The following is a 26,480-nucleotide window of genomic DNA, read 5'->3' on the forward strand; positions in this document are numbered from 1 at the left end:
TTGACACTAAAACCTCAGTCTCCTATAGATAAAGATATGACTTTCACTATGGAACAAAACACAACGCAACAATAGGGTCAATGAAAAGTCACAAACCAATCAAGTAGCTCATGAAGCTCAATATAGATAAATAGTTACAAATGTGCACATTGCTTTCAGAAACTGTGAAAACTTCATGTGAAGTAAAATGGCGCCAGAGAGGAATGCAGATGTTTTACGTGTCGCCAAACCTGTTGTGTTTTTTTGTTTGTTTATTTGCGTTGTTTGTAACTTATTGTTTCACTTATTTTGTACATACCCTCTCTTATGACCGAAAATAACTTCTAGACATCAGGACTGCGATTACTCACCACAGACTAGCAGACGCGAAGGATATACTGCTTTCTCAGGAACAGGCCCAGATTCCCGTGATTTGTAGAGAAGGCAGAGAAAAAGGGTCCAAAGGGCTGTTTTCTGATCATTTGTAGGCCATCGAATAAACCCCCACTTCCCTCCATTCTGCTAAAAAAAAGTACAATCTGTGGAGAATAAAATCGACGGAGTCGTGGCTGAATCACGACACTATCTGCTAGCTGGCTGGTTACACGGTATACCGGCAGGATAGAACAGCGGCGTCTGGTAAGACAAGGGGCGGCGGACTATGTATTTTTGTAAATAACCGTATCTAAGGAAATCACAATATCTAGGGAAGTCTCGAGCTATTGCTCGCTTGAGGTAGAGTATCTCATGATAAGCTGTAGACCACACTATCTACCTAGAGAGTTTTCATCTGTATTTTTCGTAGCTGTTTACATACGACCACAGTCAGATGCTGGCAATAAGACAGTATTGAATGAGCTGTATTCCACCATAAGCAAACAAGAAAACGCTCACCCAGTGGGGGGCTCCTAGTAGCAGGGGACTTTAATGCAAGGAAACTTACATTTCTATCAGCATGTTAAATGTGCAACCAGAGGGGAAAAACTCTGGACCATATACAGTGACTTGCGAAAGTATTCACCCCCTTGGCATTTTTTCCTATTTTGTTACAACCTGGAATTAAAATAGATTTTTTTGTGGGGGTTTGTATCACTTGATTTCCACAACATGCCTACCACTTAGAAGATGCAAAACATATTTTATTGTGAAAGAAACAAGAAATAAGACAAAAAACTTTGTAGAGCCACCCTTTGCAGAAATTACAGTAGCAAGTCTCTTGGGGTATGTCTCTATAAGCTTGGTACATCGAGACACTGGGATTTTTGCCCGTTCTTCAATGCAAAATTGCTCCATCTCCTTCAAGTGGTATGAGTTCCGCTGATGTACAGCAATCTTTAAGTCATACCACAGATTCTCAATTGGATTGAGGTCTGGGCTTTGACTAGGCCATTCCAGACATTTAAATGTTTCCCCTTAAACCACTCGAGTGTTGCTTTAGCAGTATGCTTAGAATCATTGTCCTGTTGGAAGGTGAACCTCAGTCCCAGCCTCAAATCTCTGGAAGACTGAAACAGGTTTCCCTCAAGAATTTTCCTGTATTTAGCGCCATCCATCATTCCTTCAATTCTGAACAGTTTCCCAGTCCCTGCCGATGAAAAACATCCTCACAGCATGATGCTGCCACCACCATGCTTCACTGTGGGGATGGTAATCTCAGGGTGATGAGAGGTGTTGGGTTTGTGCCAGACATAGAGTTTTCCTTGATGGCCAAAAAGCTAAATTTTAGTCTCATCTGACCAGAGCTTTGCAGCTCCTACAGGGTTATCTTTGGTCTTTTTTTGCCTCTGATTAATGCCCTCCTTGCCTGGTCTGTGAGTTTTGGTGGGCGGCCCTCACTTGGCAGGTTTGTTGTGGTGCCATATTCTTTCTATTTTTTAATAATGGATTTAATGGTGCTCCGTGGGATGTTCAAAGTTTTGGATATTTTTTATATCTCAACCCTGATATGTACTTCTCCAAAATGTTGTCCCTGACCTGTTTGGAGAGCTCCTTGGTCTTCATGGTGTCGCTTGCTTGGTGGTGCCCCTTGCATAGTGGTGTTGCAGACTCTGGGGCCTTTCAGAACAGGTGTATATATATACTGAGATTATGTGACACTTAAATAAAGTCCACCTGTGTGCAATCTAACTAATTATGTGACTTCTGAAGGTAATTGGTTGCACCAGATCTTATTTAGGGGCTTCATAGCAAAAAGGGGGAATACATATGCACGCACCGCTTTATTTGTATTTTTTATAATATATATTTTTTAAACAAGTCATTTTTATTTTCACTTCACCAATTTGGACTATTTTGTGTATGTCCATTACATGAAATCCAAATAAAAATCCATTTAAATTACAGGTTGTAATGCAACAAAACAGGAAAAATCCCACGGGGGATTGTCACGCCCTGACTGTAGAGAGCTTGTAATGTCTCTATTTTTGGTTTGGTCAGGGTGTGATTTGGGTGGGCATTCTATGTTCATGTTTCTATGTTTTCTATTTCTTTGTGTTTGGCCAGGTATGGTTCTCAATCAGGGACAGCTGTCTATCGTTGTCTCTGATTGGGAATCATACTTAGGTAGATTTTTTTCCTTCCTTCTGTGGATCTTGTTCTTCGTTTGTGACCAGGTAGTCGGCACAACAAAGCTGTTCGGTCGTTGGTTTCTTTTTTGTCTAAAGTTTCACTTCAGTAATAAATATTATGTGGAACTCAAGGACCGCTGTGCCTTGGTCTCATCCTTCCGACGACACCCGTTACAGGGATGAATATTTTGAAAGGTACTGAATACTCCACACACAGAGACGCATACTAAGCTCTCCCTCGCCCTCCATTTGGCAAATCCGACCATAATTATATCCTCCTGATTCCTTCTTACAAGCAAAAATGAAAGCAGGAAGCACCAGTGACTAGATCATTTAAAAAAGTGGTCAGATGAAGCAGATGCTGAACTACAGGACTATTTTGCTAGCACAGACTGTAAAATATTCCGGGATTCCTCCAATGTCATTGAGGAGTCATTGGCTTCATCAATAAGTGCATTGATGACGTCGTCCCCACAGTGATCGTACGTACAGTACATACCCCAACCAGAATACATGGATTACAGGCAGCATCCGCACTGAGCTAAAGGCTTTCAAGGAGCGGGACTCTAACCCGGAAGCTTATAAGAAATCCCGCTATACCCTCCAATGAACTATCAAACAGGCAAAGCGTCAAATACAGGACTAAGATCTAAGACCAGCTCTAATGCTCATCGGATGTGGCAGGGCTTGCAAACCAAAGACTACAAAGGGAAGCACATCCGAGAGCTGCCCAGTGACACGAGCCTACCAGACGAGCTAAACAATTTCTATGCTTGCTTTGAGGAAAATAACACTGAAACATGCATGAGAGCAGCACCAGCTGTTCCGAAAGACTGTGTGATCACGCTCTCCGCAGACGATGTGAGTAAGACCTTCAAACAGGTCAGCAAGGCACTAAAGGTAGTGCGAACGGCCCAGTTCATCACTGGGGGCAAGCTTCCTGCCATCCAGGACCTCTATACCAGGCGGTGTCAGAGGAAGGTACTAAAAATTGTCAAAGACTCCAGCCACCCTAGTCATAGACTGTCCTGTCTGCTACCGCATGGCAAGTGGTACCGGAGCGCATAGTCTAGGTCCAAGAGGCTTCTAAACAGCGTCTACCCCCAAATCATAAGACTCCTGAACATCTAATGAAATGGACACCCAGACAATTTGCATTGCTCCACCCCCCTTCTTTACACTGCTGCTACTCTCTGTTGTTGTCATCTATGCATAGTCACTTCAATAACTCAAACTACATGTACATACTACCTCAACTAACTGATGCACCCGCACATTGACTCTGTACCGGTACCCACCTGTATATAGTCTCGCTATTGTTGTTTTACTGCTGCTCTTTAATTACTTGTTACTTTTATCTCTTATTCTTGTCCATATTTTTTGAAACTGCATTGTTGGTCGGGGGCTCGTAAGTAAGCATTTCACTGTTGTATGCGGCGCATGTGACTAATACAATTTGATTTGAACAGCCATTTATATCCTATAGCTAGCTACCACTGAAAACAAAAGGCTCAGGGCTTAAGTTACCTCTCCAACCAGACAGAGAAGAGGTGTGTAGATCATAGACTTAGACGTTACATCATTGTATCTGTCCCATTATGGTGTCTGTGAGTAGTACATTTTATTAATCTACTACTTCCATGAGTTGGCAAACAAACTGAAAAGACGAATACTGCCACCTGTAGTGTGTTGTTTGAACAGGTATAAAACCAAGGTGGGCGATTTACTGCCACCTGCAGTTATGAAATGTTTGCTTGAGAGTATAATTCATTGGCTGATCCCTCCCGATGACCTGGACGGAATTATATGATCTTTCTTAACCCATAGGAAGTCCCACCCAGTTAGCTACTTCAAAATGCTGAAAGTCATCAATGGCACTTCCCCTACTAAAACATACTCCATCTATCGCCATGGTGGCGATCCTCTTTCTTACATCTCACAGCATGCGGACGCTGCGTGAGCCAAGAAACACCAACCACAAAGTGCGGCAGACAGTGAGAATATTCTTGATATAACATTGAATGAGGCGAGCACCGCTTTCACCATCCAGCTGGGGTGTCCATTAGTAAGCATTAGTCATGTCTAAAATCGCATGTCTAGGCACCTACTGTCCATCACAGTTCTACACCCCCAGTAGCTTGACTTTCTGTTTAGATTTTTATCTCTTTTGCATCTAGTTTTTATTTTATGATTTTTTTGTTTGTCCACACTGATGTGTGATTTATGGTCATTAGGTGGAGGCTACTCGACAAGCCCTTCTGTGCTTTTTCCCTCCTGCGTGTCGCGTTTTAGCTTTTTTCAACTGCTACAAATTGTCTCTCTATTTGTGCAAATTAAAATAAAATAAACTAGTCTAAACTCTATGGTCCACCAGCTCCCTCGTCTATATCCTGTCCTGTCCAGTTGGGAAAAGCCAACACTAGGGGGCAGTGTTGGAGTGTTGGAGTGTGTGTGTGTGTGTGTGTGTGTGTGTGTGTGTGTGTGTGTGTGTGTGTGTGTGTGTGTGTGTGTGTGTGTGTGTGTGTGTGTGTGTGTGTGTGTGTGTGTGTGTGTGTGTGTGTGTGTGTGTGTGTGTGTGTGTGGCCAGTGCATCCCATGTGTCAGTGGACCAGAGGTAATCTATTCTAACACATCATGTTACTGTTCCCCCCTCCTCCTCTTCCTCCCTCAAAGCCACTCTATTTCATTATTAATGTCCTACACACACTCACACACACACACTCGAATGCATGCACACGCACTCACACACACATAACTCATCCAGAATTAGGCTGCATCTGATCCTGCTTTTTGTTTGTTTGTAGTATTGCAGAGAGCAACCGAGCACTACTCCACCCAACCAAACCTTATGCATTACGGCACCACTTCAGACCATCAGCTTCAGACCATCAGCTGAAGTTCATCTGATCCTCACATAAATAAACACGTAACCATCCTGGTGTAATGGAACCCTGTCTGTGGTGGTGTTCGGCTGGAAGTCAGTGCAGGCCAGCTGGACGTGTGTTTACTGCAGAAGAAGGCTGTGGTGGTGTTCGGCTGGAAGTCAGTGCAGGCCAGCTGGACGTGTGTTTACTGCAGAAGAAGGCTGTGGTGGTGTTCGGCTGGAAGTCAGTGCAGGCCAGCTGGACGTGTGTTTACTGCAGAAGAAGGCTGTGGTGGTGTTCGGCTGGAAGTCAGTGCAGGCCAGCTGGACGTGTGTTTACTGCAGAAGAAGGCTGTGGTGGTGTCTTAAAGGGATTCTCTCTTCCTGGTAGGACCAAACGAGCGGTTGCAGACCCTCCCCCCCACGCACAGTAGGCCTGCTAAACTCATTAAAGTCATGCCGCCAGCAGCAGGTGTTGTCGAGTAGCAAATGACTACCAGCGATCTTCACTATACCGAATGTCATGTACTGTATGAATGTAGCTGATAAATCACGTTTTAGGTGGAAGAGAAGCTGTGTGTATTCTCATTTGGTAGAGAGAGTGCAGGTAATCAGCAGTAAGATTCACTGTGATCTTCTTCACTGACGTGCTGAGACTGTGTCGAGGAATCACTCATCTTGTCTGGCTCACTGGACGTACAGTGTTCATTGTGAACATACTGTGCTTCCATTCAGGAAATATCTGGGATCTCAAGACGGAGATCTGGTTGTCGCTTCTCCAAACTTTCACAATATGTAAGACAAACACACCCCAATCCCACTGGGCACACACTGGTTGATCAACGTGGTTTCCACGTCATTTCAATGAAATGGACGTAGAACCAACGTGGAATAGATGTTGAATTGACGTCTGTGTCTGGTAGTTCTACGCCACAAAACACCACACTGGCTAACTCATGATTCCATAATGTACCAATCCCAGAAAGAGGTATTTTCATTCTAATCTTTCACCATATGTCCCCCATTAGGGTACGCCAACAAAATATGAAATACGACAATATTATTCTACGCTTGTGTTTTCCCATTTCCTCTCCAGTGGGCCCCCTGGCCCCCCAGCCCCATGAACTCTGTAGCCGGGCTGCAGTGTGGAGCACACTGAGCCACAGCACAGTACTACCACTCAAAATAGAGCTCTGGATAAAACCCCATGACCGCTGTTCACTCTCACTGTGTAATGATAGGCCATGCAGGAATCTTTCATCCTCCCCACCACATGAAGCAGAACATCAGCTCCTGCTGCTTGACTGGGACAGTAGGCTATGGGATAGGCCAAATTCACATAGGCTACATATAGGCTATACATGGCCAGGCCAGCAATATAGACACAAGACCGGCACTCCTGGACTATAATCTATAGTCACTTTCAGTTCAACTATAATCTTTGTACAGTTCTTCAAATATACGAATATAAAGGCATACGTTAGCAGACATCAACCAGACCAGGTGTGTAGAGCCCATCTGCCTGCCACTCACACATCTACCTGCCACTCACACATCTACCTGCCACTCACACATCTGCCTGCCACTCACACATCTACCTGCCACTCACACATCTACCTGCCACTCACACATCTGCCTGCCACTCACACATCTGCCTGCCACTCACACACACCTGCCACTCACACATCTGCCTGCCACTCACACATCTACCTGCCACTCACACATCTATGCCACTCACACATCTGCCTGCCACTCACACATCTGCCTGCCACTCACACATCTACCTGCCACTCACACATCTGCCTGCCACTCACACATCTACCTGCCACTCACACATCTACCTGCCACTCACACATCTGCCTGCCACTCACACATCTACCTGCCACTCACACATCTACCTGCCACTCACACATCTACCTGCCACTCACACATCTACCTGCCACTCACACATCTGCCTGCCACTCACACATCTACCTGCCACTCACACATCTGCCTGCCACTCACACATCTACCTGCCACTCACACATCTACCTGCCACTCACACATCTGCCTGCCACTCACACATCTACCTGCCACTCACACATCTGCCACATCTGCCTGCCACTCACACATCTACCTGCCACTCACACATCTGCCTGCCACTCACACATCTACCTGCCACTCACACATCTGCCTGCCACTCACACATGCCACTCACACTCTGCCTGCCACTCACACATCTGCCTGCCACTCACACACATCTACCTGCCACTCACACATCTACATCTGCCACTCACACATCTGCCTGCCACTCACACATCTACCTGCCACTCACACATCTACCTGCCACTCACACATCTACCTGCCACTCACACATCTACCTGCCACTCACACATCTGCCTGCCACTCATACATCTACCTGCCACTCACACATCCACTCACACATCTGCCTGCCACTCACATCTACCTGCCACTCACACATCTGCCTGCCACTCACACATCTACCTGCCACTCACACATCTACCTGCCACTCACACATCTGCCTGCCACTCACACATCTGCCTGCCACTCACACATCTGCCTGCCACTCACACATCTACCTGCCACTCACACATCTGCCTGCCACTCACACATCTGCCTGCCACTCACACATCTACCTGCCACTCACACATCTACCTGCCACTCACACATCTGCCTGCCACTCACACATCTACCTGCCACTCACACATCTACCTGCCACACTCACACATCTGCCTGCCACTCACACATCTACCTGCCACTCACACATCTGCCACCTGCCACTACCTGCCACACATCTGCCTGCCACTCACACATCTACCTGCCACTCACACATCTGCCTGCCACTCACACATCTGCCTGCCACTCACACATCTGCCTGCCACTCACACATCTGCCTGCCACTCACACATCTGCCTGCCACTCACACATCTGCCTGCCACTCACACATCTGCCTGCCACTCACACATCTGCCTGCCACTCACACATCTGCCTGCCACTCACACATCTGCCTGCCACTCACACATCTACCTGCCACTCACACATCTACCTGCCACTCACACATCTGCCTGCCACTCACACATCTGCCTGCCACTCACACATCTGCCTGCCACTCACACATCTACCTGCCACTCACACATCTACCTGCCACTCACACATCTGCCTGCCACTCACACATCTGCCTGCCACTCACACATCTGCCTGCCACTCACACATCTACCTGCCACTCACACATCTGCCTGCCACTCACACATCTACCTGCCACTCACACATCTACCTGCCACTCACACATCTGCCTGCCACTCACACATCTACCTGCCACTCACACATCTGCCTGCCACTCACACATCTACCTGCCACTCACACATCTACCTGCCACTCACACATCTGCCTGCCACTCACACATCTGCCTGCCACTCACACATCTGCCTGCCACTCACACATCTGCCTGCCACTCACACATCTACCTGCCACTCACACATCTACCTGCCACTCACACATCTGCCTGCCACTCACACATCTACCTGCCACTCACACATCTACCTGCCACTCACACATCTGCCTGCCACTCACACATCTACCTGCCACTCACACATCTACCTGCCACTCACACATCTACCTGCCACTCACACATCTGCCTGCCACTCACACATCTGCCTGCCACTCACACATCTGCCTGCCACTCACACATCTACCTGCCACTCACACATCTGCCTGCCACTCACACATCTACCTGCCACTCACACATCTACCTGCCACTCACACATCTGCCTGCCACTCACACATCTACCTGCCACTCACACATCTGCCTGCTACTCACACAAGCCAACATAGGGGGATAAAATTCTCACACCAGCAACTGCCATGAGGCCAAACCCTGCTGTTGTATTCTGTTCTCACTGCGAACCTTCAAATTTCCCTGTGAGAAAGTAACTAAGGTACGTCGAAGAGAATTAAATATCTATTGAAATTAATGCATTACATACAGAGGATTTCAAACAAACACTTCCTTGCATAGGGCTCCATGACTGGCGCAGCGGTGTCAGGCACTGCATCTCAGTGCAAGAGTTGCCACTACAGTCCCTGGTTTGAATCCAGGCTGTATCATATCTGGCTCGTGATTGGGAGTCCAGTTTGGGCGGTGCGCAATTGGCCCGGCGTCGGCCAGGTTAGGCAGTCATTGAATTTCTTCTAAACTGACTTGCCTAGTTAAATACGACACAAACTCCACATAGTAGTGACAGTGAAGACAAGGGAAGAATCGTTATTCTCTATGTGCACCTCTGAATGACCGTCTGATTAGAGTACTAACTCCTCCTCTTCACTGCCTTAAACAACATGCGACTAATGCTTTAACCTGTGACATATGTTTACATTACTTACCACACACACACACACACACACACACGCCATTCATCATTACGTGCCTTAGACACATTAGCCTGCATCTCTCCTATACACACGGCAGCTGCAAACGCCGATAGTGTTCGCTGTCCAATTACGCATGCTGAACAGGTGCAGAGGTCCTATATTTTATCCCAGTTCACTCCAGGTTTTGTCTTTTTAGCACGTAACAAATATGAGATTGAGAAGAACAGTGCTCTGACCTGAGGATCCTCTCGGTCTTCACTCACTGCGGTGGAGAGGCTTCTGTTGGGGGTGGGGGTCGTCTCTCCCTTTCCCTGGCCCTCTCCCTGCCGGTGAAGGGCTTTCAGGGGGCTGTGTCTGAGGGCTGGAGGTCTGGCCCTGTGAGGGCTGGAGGTCCTGGACCTGGCAAGGTTCTGTGCCTGAGGGATGGGCAGGGCGCTGTGCACCGGTTTGGGTAGTCCTGACTTCATCTTAGAGGCGACCAGAATTGCCAGCATCTTCCACTCATCTCAGAAACCTCTCCACACACTCACACACATACAAGCACTCCAAATCGCCCTCTCTCTCTCTCTCTCTCTCTCTCTCTCTCCGCTGCTTTCTAAGAAGGTTGGCCAAAAGCAGCCATACTCTCACACAGAAGCTCCACAGCTGGGGTAGCTCAGCTTACATATAGACATGTACAGTAGGAGGATCTTTGTGGTACACACAAACTCAACAAAACACACACACACACACACACACACAACACACACACACACACACACACACACACACACACACACACACACACACACACACACAGTCCAATAGTAAACCTTTGGAAACGGCTCTGGATGTGACGCTGGGAGAGATCAGAGCTCTGTTTGTCCAGGCAGACAGCAGAAGTGTTCTTAGAGACTCTAATGACTAAACACCGTTGGGTGGCAGCCTGGAGGGACTTACAGCAGTATCCTCCTCCTCCTTCCTCAGCTTGTCAAGTAGTCAATGGAGACAGCCTCTCTCTCTCTCTCTCTCTCTCTCTCTCTGTACACTGATACTGAGAAGTGGGAGAGGAGCCCGATTCTAATTGGCCCAGTGTTGCTGTATAAAAGAGAGTAGGGTTTCTGGGTTCTGCTGATCTCTGCAGGAGGGGAGGGGCTCCAGTTCTGATGCCCCCTCCCTGGGTTTTATATTATGCTCCCCACGGCTTTGAACTCAACTGTTAACTCCACAGTGCCAGAACCATTTGGATGTGCATAGGGATGAATATGACGTTATCAAGTGCTTTTCTATGTAAGTTCTTTGTAATTCTGTACGGTTGATTCTCAGTGTCATGTAAACTTTCAGTCAGCAGACAGACTGGGGGGTATATTATTCAGAGCCAGCCCAGGCAGAAGCTTTGTGAGGTTTCAAATAGTGCTGCAGCCAGCAGTTCCTCCAGCCGGTGGATTGAACCCTGTAATCCCTATGGGTCTAAGTCAAACAGAACTCTCTCTAACTCTGTTTCAACACAAACCATCCATAGGCTGAGGTTTTTCATCCTCCTCTAAAAGGACCGTCTATCCCCCCTTGCCGTGAGAGCAAATCAAAGGTCATACAATCTGGAGAAACCACAGGCTGATCGATAATCCACTGGCCAATCTTTTCACTTTTCATCGCAGGTTAGGATAATTAATAGCAGGTTAGGAGTCTGAGGTTAAGGTTAGGGTTAGCAAAAACGCGCTCCTAACCTGCTACGACAATCACTTTGCATGGAGGTGGCGTGAAAAGAGTTGGTCGCAGTCAACCAACCCTCCACTCTCATTCACTGTCATCTGTTTTCTGTACAAGACCTAGCTAGTTTGCCTTTGTTTCTATCCTACACACCTGCGTATTGATTGAATAGTTCACGTGTATTATAGAGATGAATAGAAATGAATGTGCTTTAGAGGTCTACGTGTGCCTGTTACTACAGTGTTGATGAGCCTGATCCCCATTCTGTGTTTGTGTTCGTGCCGACTAAAACGTTCACCTCACTGATCACCCGGGTGGCACAGTGACCCCGCTGTGTCGTGACTTCTCTGATAGGGTCATAGAGATGTCTTTTTTTTTTCAAATAGTGTGCGGCGAAGACGCACAAGGCACGTCTTTCTCCACTAATGAGCACATTCATTGTTTTCACGGCATGAATTGTTTGTCAATGTTTATGAACCATCCACCATCCATCAGAAGTATCACCAGCAGTAAAATGTAGGCATTTCCTCATTCATCTAAAATGTTTGGTTACGGTCATTTCTATTCATTCAATGTACAGTACCAGCCCAAAGTGTGGACACACCTACTCATTCAAGGGTTTTTCTTAATTTAAAAAAAAACCTTTTCTACATTGTAGAATAATAGTGAAGACATCAAAACTATGAAAACTGTGAAATAACACATATGGAATCATGTAGGACTCACTTCCGGCGTCGACAGAGATGGCCGCCTCGCTTCGCGTTCCTAGGAACCTATGCAGTTTTTTGTTTTTTTTATGTGTTATTTCTTACATTAGTACCCCAGGTCATCTTAGGTTTCATTACATACAGTCGAGAAGAACTACTGAATATAAGAGCAGCGTCAACTCACCATCAGTACGACCAAGAATATGTTTTCCGCGACGCGGATCCTGTGTTCTGCCTTACAAACAGGTCAACGGAATTGATTCCATGCAGCGACCTCAAAAAGAAAAACGACTTCGTAAAAGAGGGAAACGTAGCGGTCTTCTGGTCAGACTCCGGACACGGGCACATCGCGCACCACTCCCCAGCATTCTTCTTGCCAATGTCCAGTCTCTTGACAACAAGGTTGGTGAAATCCGAGCAAGGGTAGCATTCCAGAGGGACATCAGAGACTGTAACGTTCTCTGCTTCACGGAAACATGGCTCACTGGGAAGACGCTATCCGGGGCGGTGCAGCCAACGGGTTTCTCCACGCATCGCGCCGACAGAAACAAACATCTTTCTGGTAAGAAGAGTGGCGGGGGCGTATGCCTCATGACTAACGAGACATGGTGTGATGAAAGAAACATACAGGAACTCAAATCCTTCAAATCCTTCTGTTCACCCCGCTATCATCCAGAAGGCGAGGTCAGTACAGGTGCATCAAAGCTGGGACCGAGAGACTGAAAAACAGCTTCTATCTCAAGGCCATCAGACTGTTAAACAGCCACCACTAACATTGAGTGGCTGCTGCCAACACACTGTCATTGACACTGACCCAACTCCAGCCACTTTAATAATGGGAATTGATGGGAAATGATGTAAATATATCACTAGCCACTTTAAACAATGCTACCTTATATAATGTTACTTACCCTACATTATTCATCTCATATGCATACGTATATACTGTACTCTATATCATCGACTGCATCCTTATGTAATACATGTATCACTAGCCACTTTAACTATGCCACTTTGTTTACTTTGTCTACATACTCATCTCATATGTATATACTGTACTCGATACCATCTACTGTATGCTGCCCTGTACCATCACTCATTCATATATCCTTATGTACATATTCTTTATCCCCTTACACTGTGTATAAGACAGTAGTTTTGGAATTGTTAGTTAGATTACTTGTTGGTTATCACTGCATTGTCGGAACTAGAAGCATAAGCATTTCGCTACACTCGCATTAACATCTGCTAACCATGTGTATGTGACAAATAAAATTTGATTTGATTTGATTTAGTAACCAAAAAAAGTGTTAAACACGTGTCAAATACATTTTACATTTTAGATTCTTCAAAGTAACCACCCTTTGCCTTGATGACTGTCATGCCCTGATCTGTTTCACCTGTCCTTGGGCTTGTCTCCACCACCTCCAGGTGTCGCTTATTATCCCCGGTGTATTTATCCCTGTGTTTCCTGTCACTCCGTGCCAGTTTGTCTTGTTTGTCAAGTCAACCAGCTTTTTAGTGTCTCAGCTCCTGCTTTTCCCAGTCTCTTTTCCCAGCCCGCCTGCCTGACCACTCTGTCTGCCCCTGACCTCGAGCCTGCCTATCGCCTTGTACCGTTTAGACTCTCTGGTTACTGAACCCTTGCCTGTCCTGACCTTGAGCCTGCTTATCGCCTGGTACTGTTTGGACTCTGATCTGACCTGCCTTTTGCCTCCCCCTTTTGTTATAATAAATATCGGAGCTCATTTGGGTCTCGCCTTGTGCCCTTATAGATGGCAGATTTCCACACTCTTGACATTCTCTCAAGTTTTGATGTCTTCATTATTATTCTACAATGTAGAAAATAGTAAAAGTAAAGAAAAACCCTTGAATGCGTAGTTGTCCAAACTTTTGACTGGTGCTGTATTAATAGTACCGTTCTCATTCTCACAGTGGACACGTTGTTTGGAGAGCTCACAAACTGCCCAACGCTGTGATTTCTTGAATTATGTTTACCAGTTTTTCCTTCTTCTTTTTCCTTCAATTTCCTTCTTGTATTTCGTTTGGAGCCAGGTGTTCAACGTGTTTTTTTCTCCAGTATGGGCCAGGTGTTCAACGTGTTTTTTTCTCCAGTATGGGCCAGGTGTCCAACGTGTTTTTTTCTCCAGTATGGGCCAGGTGTTCAACGTGTTTTTTTCTCCAGTATGGGCCAGGTGTTCAACGTGTTTTTTTCTCCAGTATGGGCCAGGTGTTCAACGTGTTTTTTTCTCCAGTATGGGCCAGGTGTTCAACGTGTTTTTTTCTCCAGTATGGGCCAGGTGTTCAACGTGTTTTTTTCTCCAGTATGGGCCAGGTGTTCAACGTGTTTTTTTCTCCAGTATGGGCCAGGTGTTCAACGTGTTTTTTTCTCCAGTAGGGGCCAGGTGTTCAACGTGTTTTTTTCTCCAGTAGGGGCCAGGTGTTCAACGTGTTTTTTCTCCAGTATGGGCCAGGTGTTCAACGTGTTTTTCCTCCAGTAGAGGCCAGGTGTTCAACATGTTTTTTCCTCCAGTAGGGGCCAGGTGTTCAACGTGTTTTTTTCTCCAGTAGGGGCCAGGTGTTCAACGTGTTTTTTTCTCCAGTAGGGGCCAGGTGTTCAACGTGTTTTTTTCTCCAGTAGGGGCCAGGTGTTCAACGTGTTTTTTTCTCCAGTAGGGGCCAGGTGATCAACGTGTTTTTTTCTCCAGTAGGGGCCAGGTGTTCAACGTGTTTTTTTCCTCCAGTAGGGGCCAGGTGTTCAACGTGTTTTTTTCTCCAGTAGGGGCCAGGTGTTCAACGTGTTTTTTTTTCTCCAGTAGGGGCCAGGTGTTCAACGTGTTTTTTCTCCAGTATGGGCCAGGTGTTCAACGTGTTTTTTTCTCCAGTAGGGGCCAGGTGTTCAACGTGTTTTTCCTCCAGTAGGGGCCAGGTGTTCAACGTGTTTTTTTCTCCAGTAGGGGCCAGGTGTTCAACGTGTTTTTTTCTCCAGTAGGGGCCAGGTGTTCAACGTGTTTTTCTCCAGTAGGGGCCAGGTGTTCAACGTGTTTTTTTCTCCAGTAGGGGCCAGGTGTTTAACGTGTTTTTTTTTCTCCAGTAGGGGCCAGGTGATCAACGTGTTTTTTTCTCCAGTAGGGGCCAGGTGTTCAACGTGTTTTTCTCCAGTAGGGGCCAGGTGTTCAACGTGTTTTTTTTCTCCAGTAGGGGCCAGGTGTTCAACGTGTTTTTTTCTCCAGTAGGGGCCAGGTGTTCAACGTGTTTTTTTCTCCAGTAGTGGTGTTTTTTCTCCAGTAGGGGCCAGGTGTTCAACGTGTTTTTTTCTCCAGTAGGGGCCAGGTGTTCAACTTGTTTTTTTCTCCAGTAGGGGCCAGGTGTTCAACGTGTTTTTTTCTCCAGTATGGGCCAGGTGTTCAACGTGTTTTTTTCTCCAGTATGGGCCAGGTGTTCAACATGTTTTTTTCTCCAGTAGGGGCCAGTTGGTGTTTTTTTCTCAGTACAGGTGTTCAACGTGTTTTTTTCTCCAGTATGGGCCAGGTGTTCAACGTTTTTTTTCTCCAGTATGGGCCAGGTGTTCAACATGTTTTTCTCCAGTATGGGCCAGGTGTTCAACGTGTTTTTTTCTCCAGTATGGGCCAGGTGTTCAACGTGTTTTTTTCTCCAGTATGGGCCAGGTGTTCAACGTGTTTTTTTCTCCAGTATGGGCCAGGTGTTCAACGTGTTTTTTTCTCCAGTAGGGGCCAGGTGTTCAACGTGTTTTTTTCTCCAGTAGGGGCCAGGTGTTCAACGTGTTTTTTTCTCCAGTATGGGCCAGGTGTTCAACGTGTTTTTTTCTCCAGTAGGGGCCAGGTGTTCAACGTGTTTTTTTCTCCAGTATGGGCCAGGTGTTCAACATGTTTTTTCTCCAGTAGGGGCCAGGTGTTCAACGTGTTTTTTCCTCCAGTATGGGCCAGGTGTTCAACGTGTTTTTTTCTCCAGTAGGGGCCAGGTGTTCAAGGGGCCAGGTGTTCAACGTTTTTTTCTCCAGTATGGGCCAGGTGTTCAACGTGTTTTTTTCTCCAGTAGGGGCCAGGTGTTCAACGTGTTTTTTTCTCCAGTAGGGGCCAGGTGTTCAACGTGTTTTTCTCCAGTATGGGCCAGGTGTTCAACGTGTTTTTTCTCCAGTAGGGGCCAGGTGTTCAACGTGTTTTTTCTCCAGTATGGGCCAGGTGTTCAACGTGTTTTTTTCTCCAGTAGGGGCCAGGTGATCAACGTGTTTTTTTCTCCAGTAGGGGCCAGGTGTTCAACGTGTTTTTCTCCAGTAGGGGCCAGGTGTTCAACGTGTTTTTTTCTCCAGTATGGGCCAGGTGTTCAACGTGTTTTTTCCTCCAGTAGAGGCCAGGTGTTCAACATGTTTTTTTCCTCCAGTAGGGGCCAGGTGTTCAACGTGTTTTTTTCTCCAGTAGGGGCCAGGTGTTCAACGTGTTTTTTCTCCAGTAGGGGCCAGGTGTTCAACGTGTTTTTTTCTCCAGTAGGGGCCAGGTGTTCAACGTGTTTTTTTCTCCAGTAGGGGCCAGGTGTTCAACGTGTTTTTTCTCCAGTAGGGGCCAGGTGTTCAACGTGTTTTTTCCTCCAGTAGGGGCCAGGTGTTCAACGTGTTTTTTTCTCCAGTAGGGGCCAGGTGTTCAACGTGTTTTTTTTCTCCAGTAGGGGCCAGGTGTTCAACGTGTTTTTTTCTCCAGTAGGGGCCAGGTGTTCAACGTGTTTTTTTCTCCAGTAGGGGCCAGGTGTTTAACGTGTTTTTTTCTTTTCTCCAGTAGGGGCCAGGTGTTCAACGTGTTTTTTTCTCCAGTAGGGGCCAGGTGTTCAACGTGTTTTTTTTTCTCCAGTAGGGGCCAGGTGTTCAACGTGTTTTTCTCCAGTAGGGGCCAGGTGTTCAACGTGTTTTTTTCTCCAGTAGGGGCCAGGTGTTCAACGTGTTTTTTTCTCCAGTAGGGGCCAGGTGTTCAACGTGTTTTTTCCTCCAGTATGGGCCAGGTGTTCAACGTGTTTTTTTCTCCAGTAGGGGCCAGGTGTTCAACGTGTTTTTTTCTCCAGTAGGGGCCAGGTGTTCAACGTGTTTTTTTCCAGTATGGGCCAGGTGTTCAACGTGTTTTTTTCTCCAGTAGGGGCCAGGTGTTCAACGTGTTTTTTTCTCCAGTAGGGGCCAGGTGTTCAACGTGTTTTTTTCTCCAGTATGGGCCAGGTGTTCAACGTGTTTTTTTTCTCCAGTAGGGGCCAGGTGTTCAACGTGTTTTTTCTCCAGTATGGGCCAGGTGTTCAACGTGTTTTTTCTCCAGTAGGGGCCAGGTGATCAACGTGTTTTTTCTCCAGTAGGGGCCAGGTGTTCAACGTGTTTTTCTCCAGTAGGGGCCAGGTGTTCAACGTGTTTTTTTCTCCAGTATGGGCCAGGTGTTCAACGTGTTTTTCCTCCAGTAGAGGCCAGGTGTTCAACATGTTTTTTCCTCCAGTAGGGGCCAGGTGTTCAACGTGTTTTTTCTCCAGTAGGGGCCAGGTGTTCAACGTGTTTTTTTCTCCAGTAGGGGCCAGGTGTTCAACGTGTTTTTTTCTCCAGTAGGGGCCAGGTGTTCAACGTGTTTTTCCTCCAGTAGGGGCCAGGTGTTCAACGTGTTTTTTTCTCCAGTAGGGGCCAGGTGTTCAACGTGTTTTTTTCTCCAGTAGGGGCCAGGTGTTCAACGTGTTTTTTTCTCCAGTAGGGGCCAGGTGTTCAACGTGTTTTTCTCCAGTAGGGGCCAGGTGTTCAACGTGTTTTTTCTCCAGTAGGGGCCAGGTGTTCAACGTGTTTTTTTCTCCAGTAGGGGCCAGGTGTTCAACGTGTTTTTTTCTCCAGTAGGGGCCAGGTGTTCAACGTGTTTTTTTCTCCAGTAGGGGCCAGGTGTTCAACGTGTTTTTTTCTCCAGTAGGGGCCAGGTGTTCAACGTGTTTTTTTCTCCAGTAGGGGCCAGGTGATCAACGTGTTTTTTTTTTTCTCAGTAGGGGCCAGGTGTTCAACGTGTTTTTTTCTCCAGTAGGGGCCAGGTGTTCAACGTGTTTTTTTCTCCAGTAGGGGCCAGGTGTTCAACGTGTTTTTCTCCAGTAGGGGCCAGGTGGTGTTTTTTTTTCTCAGTAGGGGCCAGGTGTTCAACGTGTTTTTTTCTCCAGTAGGGGCCAGTTGTTCAACGTGTTTTTTTCTCCAGTAGGGGCCAGGTGTTCAACGTGTTTTTTTCTCCAGTAGGGGCCAGGTGTTCAACGTGTTTTTTTCTCCAGTAGGGGCCAGGTGTTCAACGTGTTTTTTTCTCCAGTAGGGGCCAGGTGTTCAACGTGTTTTTTCTCCAGTATGGGCCAGGTGTTCAACGTGTTTTTTCTCCAGTATGGGCCAGGTGTTCAACATGTTTTTTTCTCCAGTAGGGGCCAGTTGTTCAAAGTGTTTTTTTCTCCAGTATGGGCCAGGTGTTCAACGTGTTTTTTTCTCCAGTATGGGCCAGGTGTTCAACGTGTTTTTTTCTCCAGTATGGGCCAGGTGTTCAACGTGTTTTTTTCTCCAGTATGGGCCAGGTGTTCAACGTGTTTTTTTCTCCAGTATGGGCCAGGTGTTCAACGTGTTTTTTTCTCCAGTATGGGCCAGGTGTTCAACGTGTTTTTTTTCTCCAGTATGGGCCAGGTGTTCAACGTGTTTTTTTCTCCAGTAGGGGCCAGGTGTTCAACGTGTTTTTTTCTCCAGTAGGGGCCAGGTGTTCAACGTGTTTTTTCTCCAGTATGGGCCAGGTGTTCAACGTGTTTTTTTCTCCAGTAGGGGCCAGGTGTTCAACGTGTTTTTTCTCCAGTATGGGCCAGGTGTTCAACGTGTTTTTTTCTCCAGTAGGGGCCAGGTGTTCAACGTGTTTTTCCTCCAGTATGGGCCAGGTGTTCAACGTGTTTTTTTCTCCAGTAGGGGCCAGGTGTTCAACGTGTTTTTTTCTCCAGTAGGGGCCAGGTGTTCAACGTGTTTTTTTCTCCAGTATGGGCCAGGTGTTCAACGTGTTTTTTTCTCCAGTAGGGGCCAGGTGTTCAACGTGTTTTTTTCTCCAGTAGGGGCCAGGTGTTCAACGTGTTTTTTTCTCCAGTATGGGCCAGGTGTTCAACGTGTTTTTTTCTCCAGTAGGGGCCAGGTGTTCAACGTGTTTTTTTCTCCAGTATGGGCCAGGTGTTCAACGTGTTTTTTTCTCCAGTAGGGGCCAGGTGATCAACGTGTTTTTTTCTCCAGTAGGGGCCAGGTGTTCAACGTGTTTTTTTCTCCAGTAGGGGCCAGGTGTTCAACGTGTTTTTTTCTCCAGTATGGGCCAGGTGTTCAACGTGTTTTTTTCTCCAGTAGGGGCCAGGTGATCAACGTGTTTTTTTCTCCAGTATGGGCCAGGTGATCAACGTGTTTTTTTCTCCAGTAGGGGCCAGGTGTTCAACGTGTTTTTTCTCCAGTATGGGCCAGGTGTTCAACGTGTTTTTTTCTCCAGTAGGGGCCAGGTGTTCAACTTGTTTTTTTCTCCAGTAGGGGCCAGGTGTTCAACGTGTTTTTCCTCCAGTAGGGGCCAGGTGTTCAACGTGTTTTTTTCTCCAGTATGGGCCAGGTGTTCAACGTGTTTTTTTCTCCAGTATGGGCCAGGTGTTCAACGTGTTTTTTTCTCCAGTATGGGCCAGGTGTTCAACGTGTTTTTTTCTCCAGTATGGGCCAGGTATTCAACGTGTTTTTTTTCTTCTTCATTCGAGTACTAGCAGAAAAAAAATAATGTGAGTACTTCAACAGTCAACAAAATGTCAAATGCCCATCCCTAGTCATTCAGGTGTGGTTTAACTGTGTCGTTGCTGGGGACCGCGGAGACTTGCTACAGATGAGAAATCAAGGGCTGATTTTTCATGAAAGCACACCGGAGTGACTTATTCCATCCTTTAGAGAGAGAAAGAGAAAGAGTGAGAGGAAGAGAGAGATGAGCATATTTCAGATGGCCTCTGGGCACCTGCTCAAATCTAACCAACGTGCCGTACTGGCTGGGTCAGTCCCGTTGGGTTGTTGGGCTGGTGATAACAATGGGAGCTGAAGACAACATGACATGAGAAGGTTTTTTACCTGAACCCTGTCACTCATTTATATCGCCTACCACACCGATTCAGTCACCTCAGTCCTGCCAGACAATGAGTCAAGAGTAACCAGGTGAGTTCTACCAAACCAACAATCTGACACTTCGCTGTGAGTGTGGACAAAATCCTTCGTATGCAGCTGAGAGCTGAATGAACTAGCTGAATGAGTACATGCGTGTGTGACTGTCTTCACGAGCGTGTGTGTGTGCGTGTAACTGTCTAAGTGTGGCTGTCTGGGGATGTGTTTAACCTGTGATTCAGTGCAGAGGAAGCCCTACTGACCTCTCTGGCGTTGGGAGGGCCTGCAGTGACAGCAGCACTACCACCCTGGCTGTATCCTGGCTGTATCCTGTCCTGAGTGGGGGCCGCACATCAGATAGGGTGGGTGCCAACTGAGTGAGTGCCTACAGGGTGGTGACCCTCCACCCTCCTCCCCTCCTGCTTTCTGGATGACAGCAGCACGTGCCGCCGATAAAACAGACACATATCGTCTTGTCCTCTGGTGATGTTACGCAGACAGAGGCCCAAATGAACATTTAGCGATGACAGCGGCAATTAACAGACCAAGACTAGATATGGAGGACAGCAAGCCGCAAAAGGTACAGTGCAATACATTTCTATGTTAAGCAAACAGGCTGCCTGCCACAATACTGTCTGCCGCTTTATAAAACCGTAAAATGACCTACGAAGAGGGGATATCAAATCGACTGTGAATGTGGTGCATTAACCCCCTACACACTGGATTTGGCCACAATTCCACATCCGAATGTAAATAACTCGTCATTGACAGATGGTTGTAACGTCAACCTCCCTCCGACTATATCAGAGGTCAAAGGTCGCCCCTCAGCCCCAGTCAGTCCCACTTCCACCATAGCATTTGTGGTTTTAAACGCTGTAAAAAGGTGGCAGACGGCACGCTGGCAACACGGTTAATTCCACTTTCATGAAAATCCCATGATTAGATTACAAGATGAGTGGCCAGTCAGCAAATAATCCCCTTAAGGGTTTAGGTGGAAGCAGGGCAGGATGGCGCTACCACCACTGGGTCAGTAAGCCAGGGCTCTCTGTCGCCTCCCCAGCTCAGCTCCTCTCTGATGGGCTTTTATACTCCACAGTTTAGTCAGACTGCAACTGGCAGGGGTTAATACGAGGAAGTCAGTAGGCTGTGCCCATTGGCAATATTTTGGGTTAATGGCGTAATGAAGCAAGTATTTTACATTTTTTTTTTTTTTTTGCAGTTTATCAGTTTTACAGACTATAATAATATGGTGCGTAATTGTTCTGGCACACTGTCGTCTTGGCTGACCAGGCTGCTCAGCTTCAGAAGCTCTTTTACGAAAGGCGCTAGATGAGATCGACGATGTGAAAACCAGACTATATCAATGATCTTCACATACGAGAGACTGACCAGAGAACATCTGAGAGAAAGTAACTGTGAGAAATCTTTTTTTATGGGAAAGGATGTTTCCAGATTTTGAACCTCGGTCTTTGCTACTCATGGTGGCTAAAGGGCCCGGACTGGGTCAGAGATGGAGACATTCAGACATCCCCTGTTCTCTACCCCACAGGAAAACCCAAGGTACTGAGCTGAAAAGCTGTTGATACATCTGCCTATCAATAACACAGTATGCTGCTAAACGGATCGATCCGCAGGCCACCATTTCATGCCAAGAGACATATGGTCTCCTTTCAATGAGCCAGTCTGCTGAACTTCCCATCATAAATCCATAGATGTGGCTGAAGAGATGTTCAGACTAATAGAGATGAGCTAATATGGCTGTATTTAATCATCATATTAAACTCAATTAACGGTGTAAGAGCCCCTAAGTTATGACCAAAGTGACATCCCTATTTCCCAGCATCATACCATATCTGAGTGTGAGTGACTAAAGTCAATGGGGGGCCCCGCGCTTCCCATCCCCGCTGTAGACAGCGCGTCACCGCCACGCCATTCGGGTTTTAGTCACGTAGCGGGGCTTCCAACGAAGGCACATGAACAGCAATGACACAGAGAGAGCGGGCTAACAGAGAAAGTTTCTGGTCGAAAGAGAGAGGGGCTAGGGGCAGAGATATTAATGTATGGATGCTTTGACTAGGCGCAGTATGTTATAGGGACGTTCACTGGGTGGGGTGGGGGGCACACATTGCACACCACCTGTTCTGCATCCTCCAACACCTCAATCCACTTACAGAGCTCACGTACTGTATCAACATCACCAACACAACAGTTTTGTTCTATAGTGATAGGGCAGCAACAGACCTGAATGGTAAACAACCGCCTCAAGCTGTTGCCTACATGAAGTGGCTTACAGTTACGTGTCCAGTATCCACATGGTGAGCATCTGATCGCATGTGAGAGTACAACACAGGTGCTATACATGCTTCAGCAATAACATCAGCTGAATCAGTGGTGGATCAGCCATGCTGTGTTGTTGTCTTATAGGTCTCTCTTCATGTAGTGTTTTGTTGTCTCTCTTGTGGTGATGTGTGTTTTGTCATATATATATATATTTTATTTTATTTATCCCAGCCCCCGTCCCCGCAGGAGGCCTTTTGCCTTTTGGTAGGCCATCATTGTAAATAAGAATTTGTCCTCAACTAGTTAAATAAAGGTTAAATATATATTTATTTTTTTAATCTGGAGTCTTGACTGAAAAGATCCAAAACTCAGTAGCCTTAATTTTTATTTTATTTTATTTCACCTTTATTTAACCAGGTAGGCAAGTTGAGAACAAGTTCTCATTTACAATTGCGACCTGGCCAAGATAAAGCAAAGCAGTTCGACACATACAACGACACAGAGTTAGTTACACATGGAGTAAAACAAACATACAGTCAATAATACAGTATAAATAAGTCTATATACGATGTGAGCAAATGAAGTGAGATAAGGGAGGTAAAGGCAAAAAAAGGCCAAGGTGGCAAAGTAAATACAATATAGCAAGTAAAACACTGGAATGGTAGATTTGCAGTGGAAGAATGTGCAAAGTAGAAATAGAAATAATGGGGTGCAAAGGAGCAAAATAAATAAATACATAAAATAAATACTGTAGGGAAAGAGGTAGTTGTTTGGGCTAAATTATAGATGGGCTATGTGTACAGGTGCAGTAATCTGTGAGCTGCTCTGACAGTTGGTGCTTAAAGCTAGTGAGGGAGATAAATGTTTCCAGTTTCAGAGATTTTTGTAGTTTGTTCCAGTCATTGGCAGCAGAGAACTGGAAGGAGAGGCGGCCAAAGAAAGAATTGGTTTTGGGGGTGACCAGAGAGATATACCTGCTGGAGCGCGTGCTAATACTGCACGGTCTATTCATAATGGAAACCTTACCCAAGGACTATTCATAATGGAAACCTTACCCAAGGACTATTCATAATGGAAACCTTACCCCAGGACTATTCATAATGGTAATCTTACCCAAGGACTATTCATAATGGAAACCTTACCCAAGGACTATTCATAATGGAAACCTTACCCCATGACTATTCATAATGGAAACCTTACCCCAGGACTATTCATAATGGAAACCTTACCCCAGGACTATTCATAATGGAAACCTTACCCCAGGACCAGGAAACTAACCCAGGACTATTCATAATGGAAACTGTTCATAATGGAAACCTTACCCCAGGACTGTTCATAATGGAAACCTTACCCCAGGACTATTCATAATGGAAACCTTACCCCAGGACTATTCATAATGGAAACCTTACCCCAGGACTATTCATAATGGAAACCTTACCCCAGGACTATTCATAATGGAAACCTTTCCCCAGGACTATTCATAATACCCCAGGACTATTCATAATGGAAACCTTTCCCCAGGACTGTTACCCCAGGACTGTTCATAATGGAAACCTTACCCCAGGACTATTCATAATGGAAACCTTACCCCAGGACTATTCATAATGGAAACCTTACCCCAGGACTATTCATAATGGAAACCTTACCCCAGGACTATTCATAATGGAAACCTTACCCCAGGACTATTCATAATGGAAACCTTACCCCAGGACTATTCATAATGGAAACCTTACCCCAGGACTATTCATAATGGAAACCTTACCCCAGGACTATTCATAATGGAAACCTTACCCCAGGACTATTCATAATGGAAACCTTACCCCAGGACTATTCATAATGGAAACCTTACCCCAGGACTGTTCATAATGGAAACCTTACCCAAGGACTATTCATAATGGAAACCTTACCCCAGGACTGTTCATAATGGAAACCTTACCCAAGGACTATTCATATCAACGTTTTCTAACAGCAAAAACCCTGTGTGATTGACAGCAGACTAACACCCACAGAACAGTGCATCACGGTTGGCATTCTTTCCCTGGCTGGTTCAGGTCAAAGGGGCAGCCAGGAAAGCTTCAGCAGTGAAGAGTGCTGTCATCCTGTCGATAAAAAAGGGTATATAAATAGTGCTGGGAACAGGAGGGCATTAAGGTGGCGCGAGAGAGGGCACAGGGAGAGAGGAAGCAGATGTGTGAAGACCCTTAAGACACTTCTTCTGGACCAATGCCAATAGATTAGAGCAGCTATTGCTGGTTCTGGTGAACATCGCAGCTCACAGAGTCTCCTCGGACATAAAGAGTCCTTTGACGAGGATAGCTATAGCAACCCTCTAAACACAGTATTAATATTATCAACTTGTGATATTGTTATGAACTTGTGACATTGTCAAATACCTTGTTACGGTGTCTCTGGTGTGTCTGGTGTTTAGAAGTACAGTGCATTCGGAAAGTATTCAGACCACTTAGATTTTTCCAAGTTACGTTACAGACGTATTCTAAAATGGATTAAATACTTGTTTTCCCTTTTATAAATCTACACACAATACCCTATAATGACAAAGCAGAAAACAGGTTTTTAGACTTTTTTGAAAATGTATTAAAAATAAAAACAGATACCTTATTTACATAAGTATTTGGACCCTTTGCTATGAGACTCAAAATTGAGCTCAGGTGCATCCTGTTGCCATTGATCATCCTTGAGATGTTTCTACAACTTCATTAGAGTCCACCTGTGTTAACTTCTCTAGGGTAGGGGGCAGCATTGGGAATTTTGGATGAAAAGCGTGCCCAAATTAAACTGCCTGCTACTCAGCCATAAAAGCTAGAATATGCATATAGATTTGGATAGAAAACACTCTGAAGTTTCTAGAACTGTTTGAACGATGTCTGTGAGTATAACAGAACTCATATGGCAGGCAAAAACCTGAGAAAAAATCCAATCCGGAAGTGGGAAATCTGAGATTTGTAGTTTTTCAACTCTTTTCCTATCAAATAAACTCCCCAAATACAGGTATGCCAAGCTTTTAGCGTCATACCCAAGCCGACCCGAGGCTGTAATCACTGTCAAAGGTGCTTTAACAAAGTAATATAATAATATAATATAATAATATTATTATTATTTAACAAAGTACTGAGTCTGAATATTTATTATGTTTTATGAATTTGCAAGAATTTCAAAAAACCTGGTTTTGATGTGTCATTATGTACATTGATTAGGGGTATAAAAATAAAACAAACTTTAAAAAAACGATTTAATCCATTTTAGAATAAGGCTGTAATGTAACAAAATGTGGAAAAAAATCAAGGGGTCTGAATACTTTCCGAATGCACTGTACATCTAAATCCTTTGAAGTAAGAAAAGCTTTATCCCACATTTCCATCATTGGACGTATCTACAGGGCATTAGGACTAGTAAGCAGGTTACATTGGCAATTCAGACATTCAGTTGATTGTTAGAGGCCACCATGAACGCATGAGGTAAAAACAAGTCAGCTTTGAATTACGCGACTTCTATGGTTGCCCTAGCAACTGGGCGCATTGCAGACTATTGACTCAAGTCAGTCCGTACCCTGGACTATGGCATCCATCTACTCCAACATCCGCCCGCCACAGTCACCAGGCCTATTACAGCCCACTCTATTAAAAGTAATGACAGGAAACCCACAAAGCAATAACACATCATCACGGACAGACTGACGCCACACAAATCTGAGGACATCTTATGTCATTATTCATTACCAAACAATAACTAAGTAATATATATATTTAGCTAACTTTATATGTTTGGACTGTGAGGGGCCTCTTCTACATGATAACCGAGTGTGGCAGGAAAGGTTAATGCTCTTTTAAGTCCTTCAGTTGGTCATCAGTTGGACCACAGCTGCGGTT

The 26,480-nt window shown here is 45.7% G+C and overlaps 1 protein-coding gene and 2 long non-coding RNA genes across 17 annotated transcripts in view; 1 reads left to right on the forward strand and 2 right to left on the reverse strand.

Annotated features, from left to right (window-relative positions):
* The window catches only part of LOC118400820 (neuron navigator 2-like), a 151,738-nt gene that overhangs the window by 101,206 nt on the left and 24,052 nt on the right, over nucleotides 1–26,480 (reverse strand). For 7 of the 10 annotated variants that reach the window (XM_052474742.1, XM_052474746.1, XM_052474743.1 and 4 more), the window contains exon 1: nucleotides 10,014–10,760. The exons of 1 other annotated variant lie outside the window; for it this stretch is intronic. In XM_052474742.1, coding sequence (XP_052330702.1) covers nucleotides 10,014–10,271 — 258 coding nt within the window. In that variant the 5' untranslated portion in view covers nucleotides 10,272–10,760. Of the gene's footprint in view, nucleotides 1–10,013; nucleotides 10,762–13,573; nucleotides 14,246–26,480 lie in introns of those variants that run through there. 2 more of the 10 variants (XM_052474747.1, XM_052474739.1) reach the window with 2 other exon arrangements.
* On the forward strand, nucleotides 14,301–17,439 carry LOC127910583 (uncharacterized). Of its 4 annotated transcripts, none has more exons than XR_008075348.1 (3): nucleotides 14,301–14,613; nucleotides 16,758–16,792; nucleotides 17,287–17,439. It is a non-coding gene; the product is annotated as an uncharacterized LOC127910583 (long non-coding RNA). The 4 variants fall into 4 exon arrangements; XR_008075349.1 differs by lacking the exons at nucleotides 14,301–14,613; nucleotides 17,287–17,439 and adding exons at nucleotides 14,691–14,856; nucleotides 15,346–15,381 and having other exon boundaries at nucleotides 16,758–16,932; XR_008075350.1 differs by lacking the exon at nucleotides 14,301–14,613 and adding an exon at nucleotides 14,720–14,786.
* Nucleotides 23,707–25,636, reverse strand: LOC127910582 (uncharacterized). 3 transcript variants are annotated; one of them, XR_008075347.1, is made up of 3 exons: nucleotides 24,496–25,636; nucleotides 24,148–24,437; nucleotides 23,707–23,846 (listed from the first exon to the last, which is right to left on the reverse strand). It is a non-coding gene; the product is annotated as an uncharacterized LOC127910582 (long non-coding RNA). The 3 variants fall into 3 exon arrangements; XR_008075346.1 differs by lacking the exon at nucleotides 23,707–23,846 and adding an exon at nucleotides 23,940–24,026; XR_008075345.1 differs by lacking the exon at nucleotides 23,707–23,846 and adding an exon at nucleotides 23,940–24,055.

The sequence above is a fragment of the Oncorhynchus keta genome, chromosome 22 (assembly GCF_023373465.1).
Source record: "Oncorhynchus keta strain PuntledgeMale-10-30-2019 chromosome 22, Oket_V2, whole genome shotgun sequence".
Lineage (NCBI taxonomy): Eukaryota > Metazoa > Chordata > Actinopteri > Salmoniformes > Salmonidae > Oncorhynchus > Oncorhynchus keta.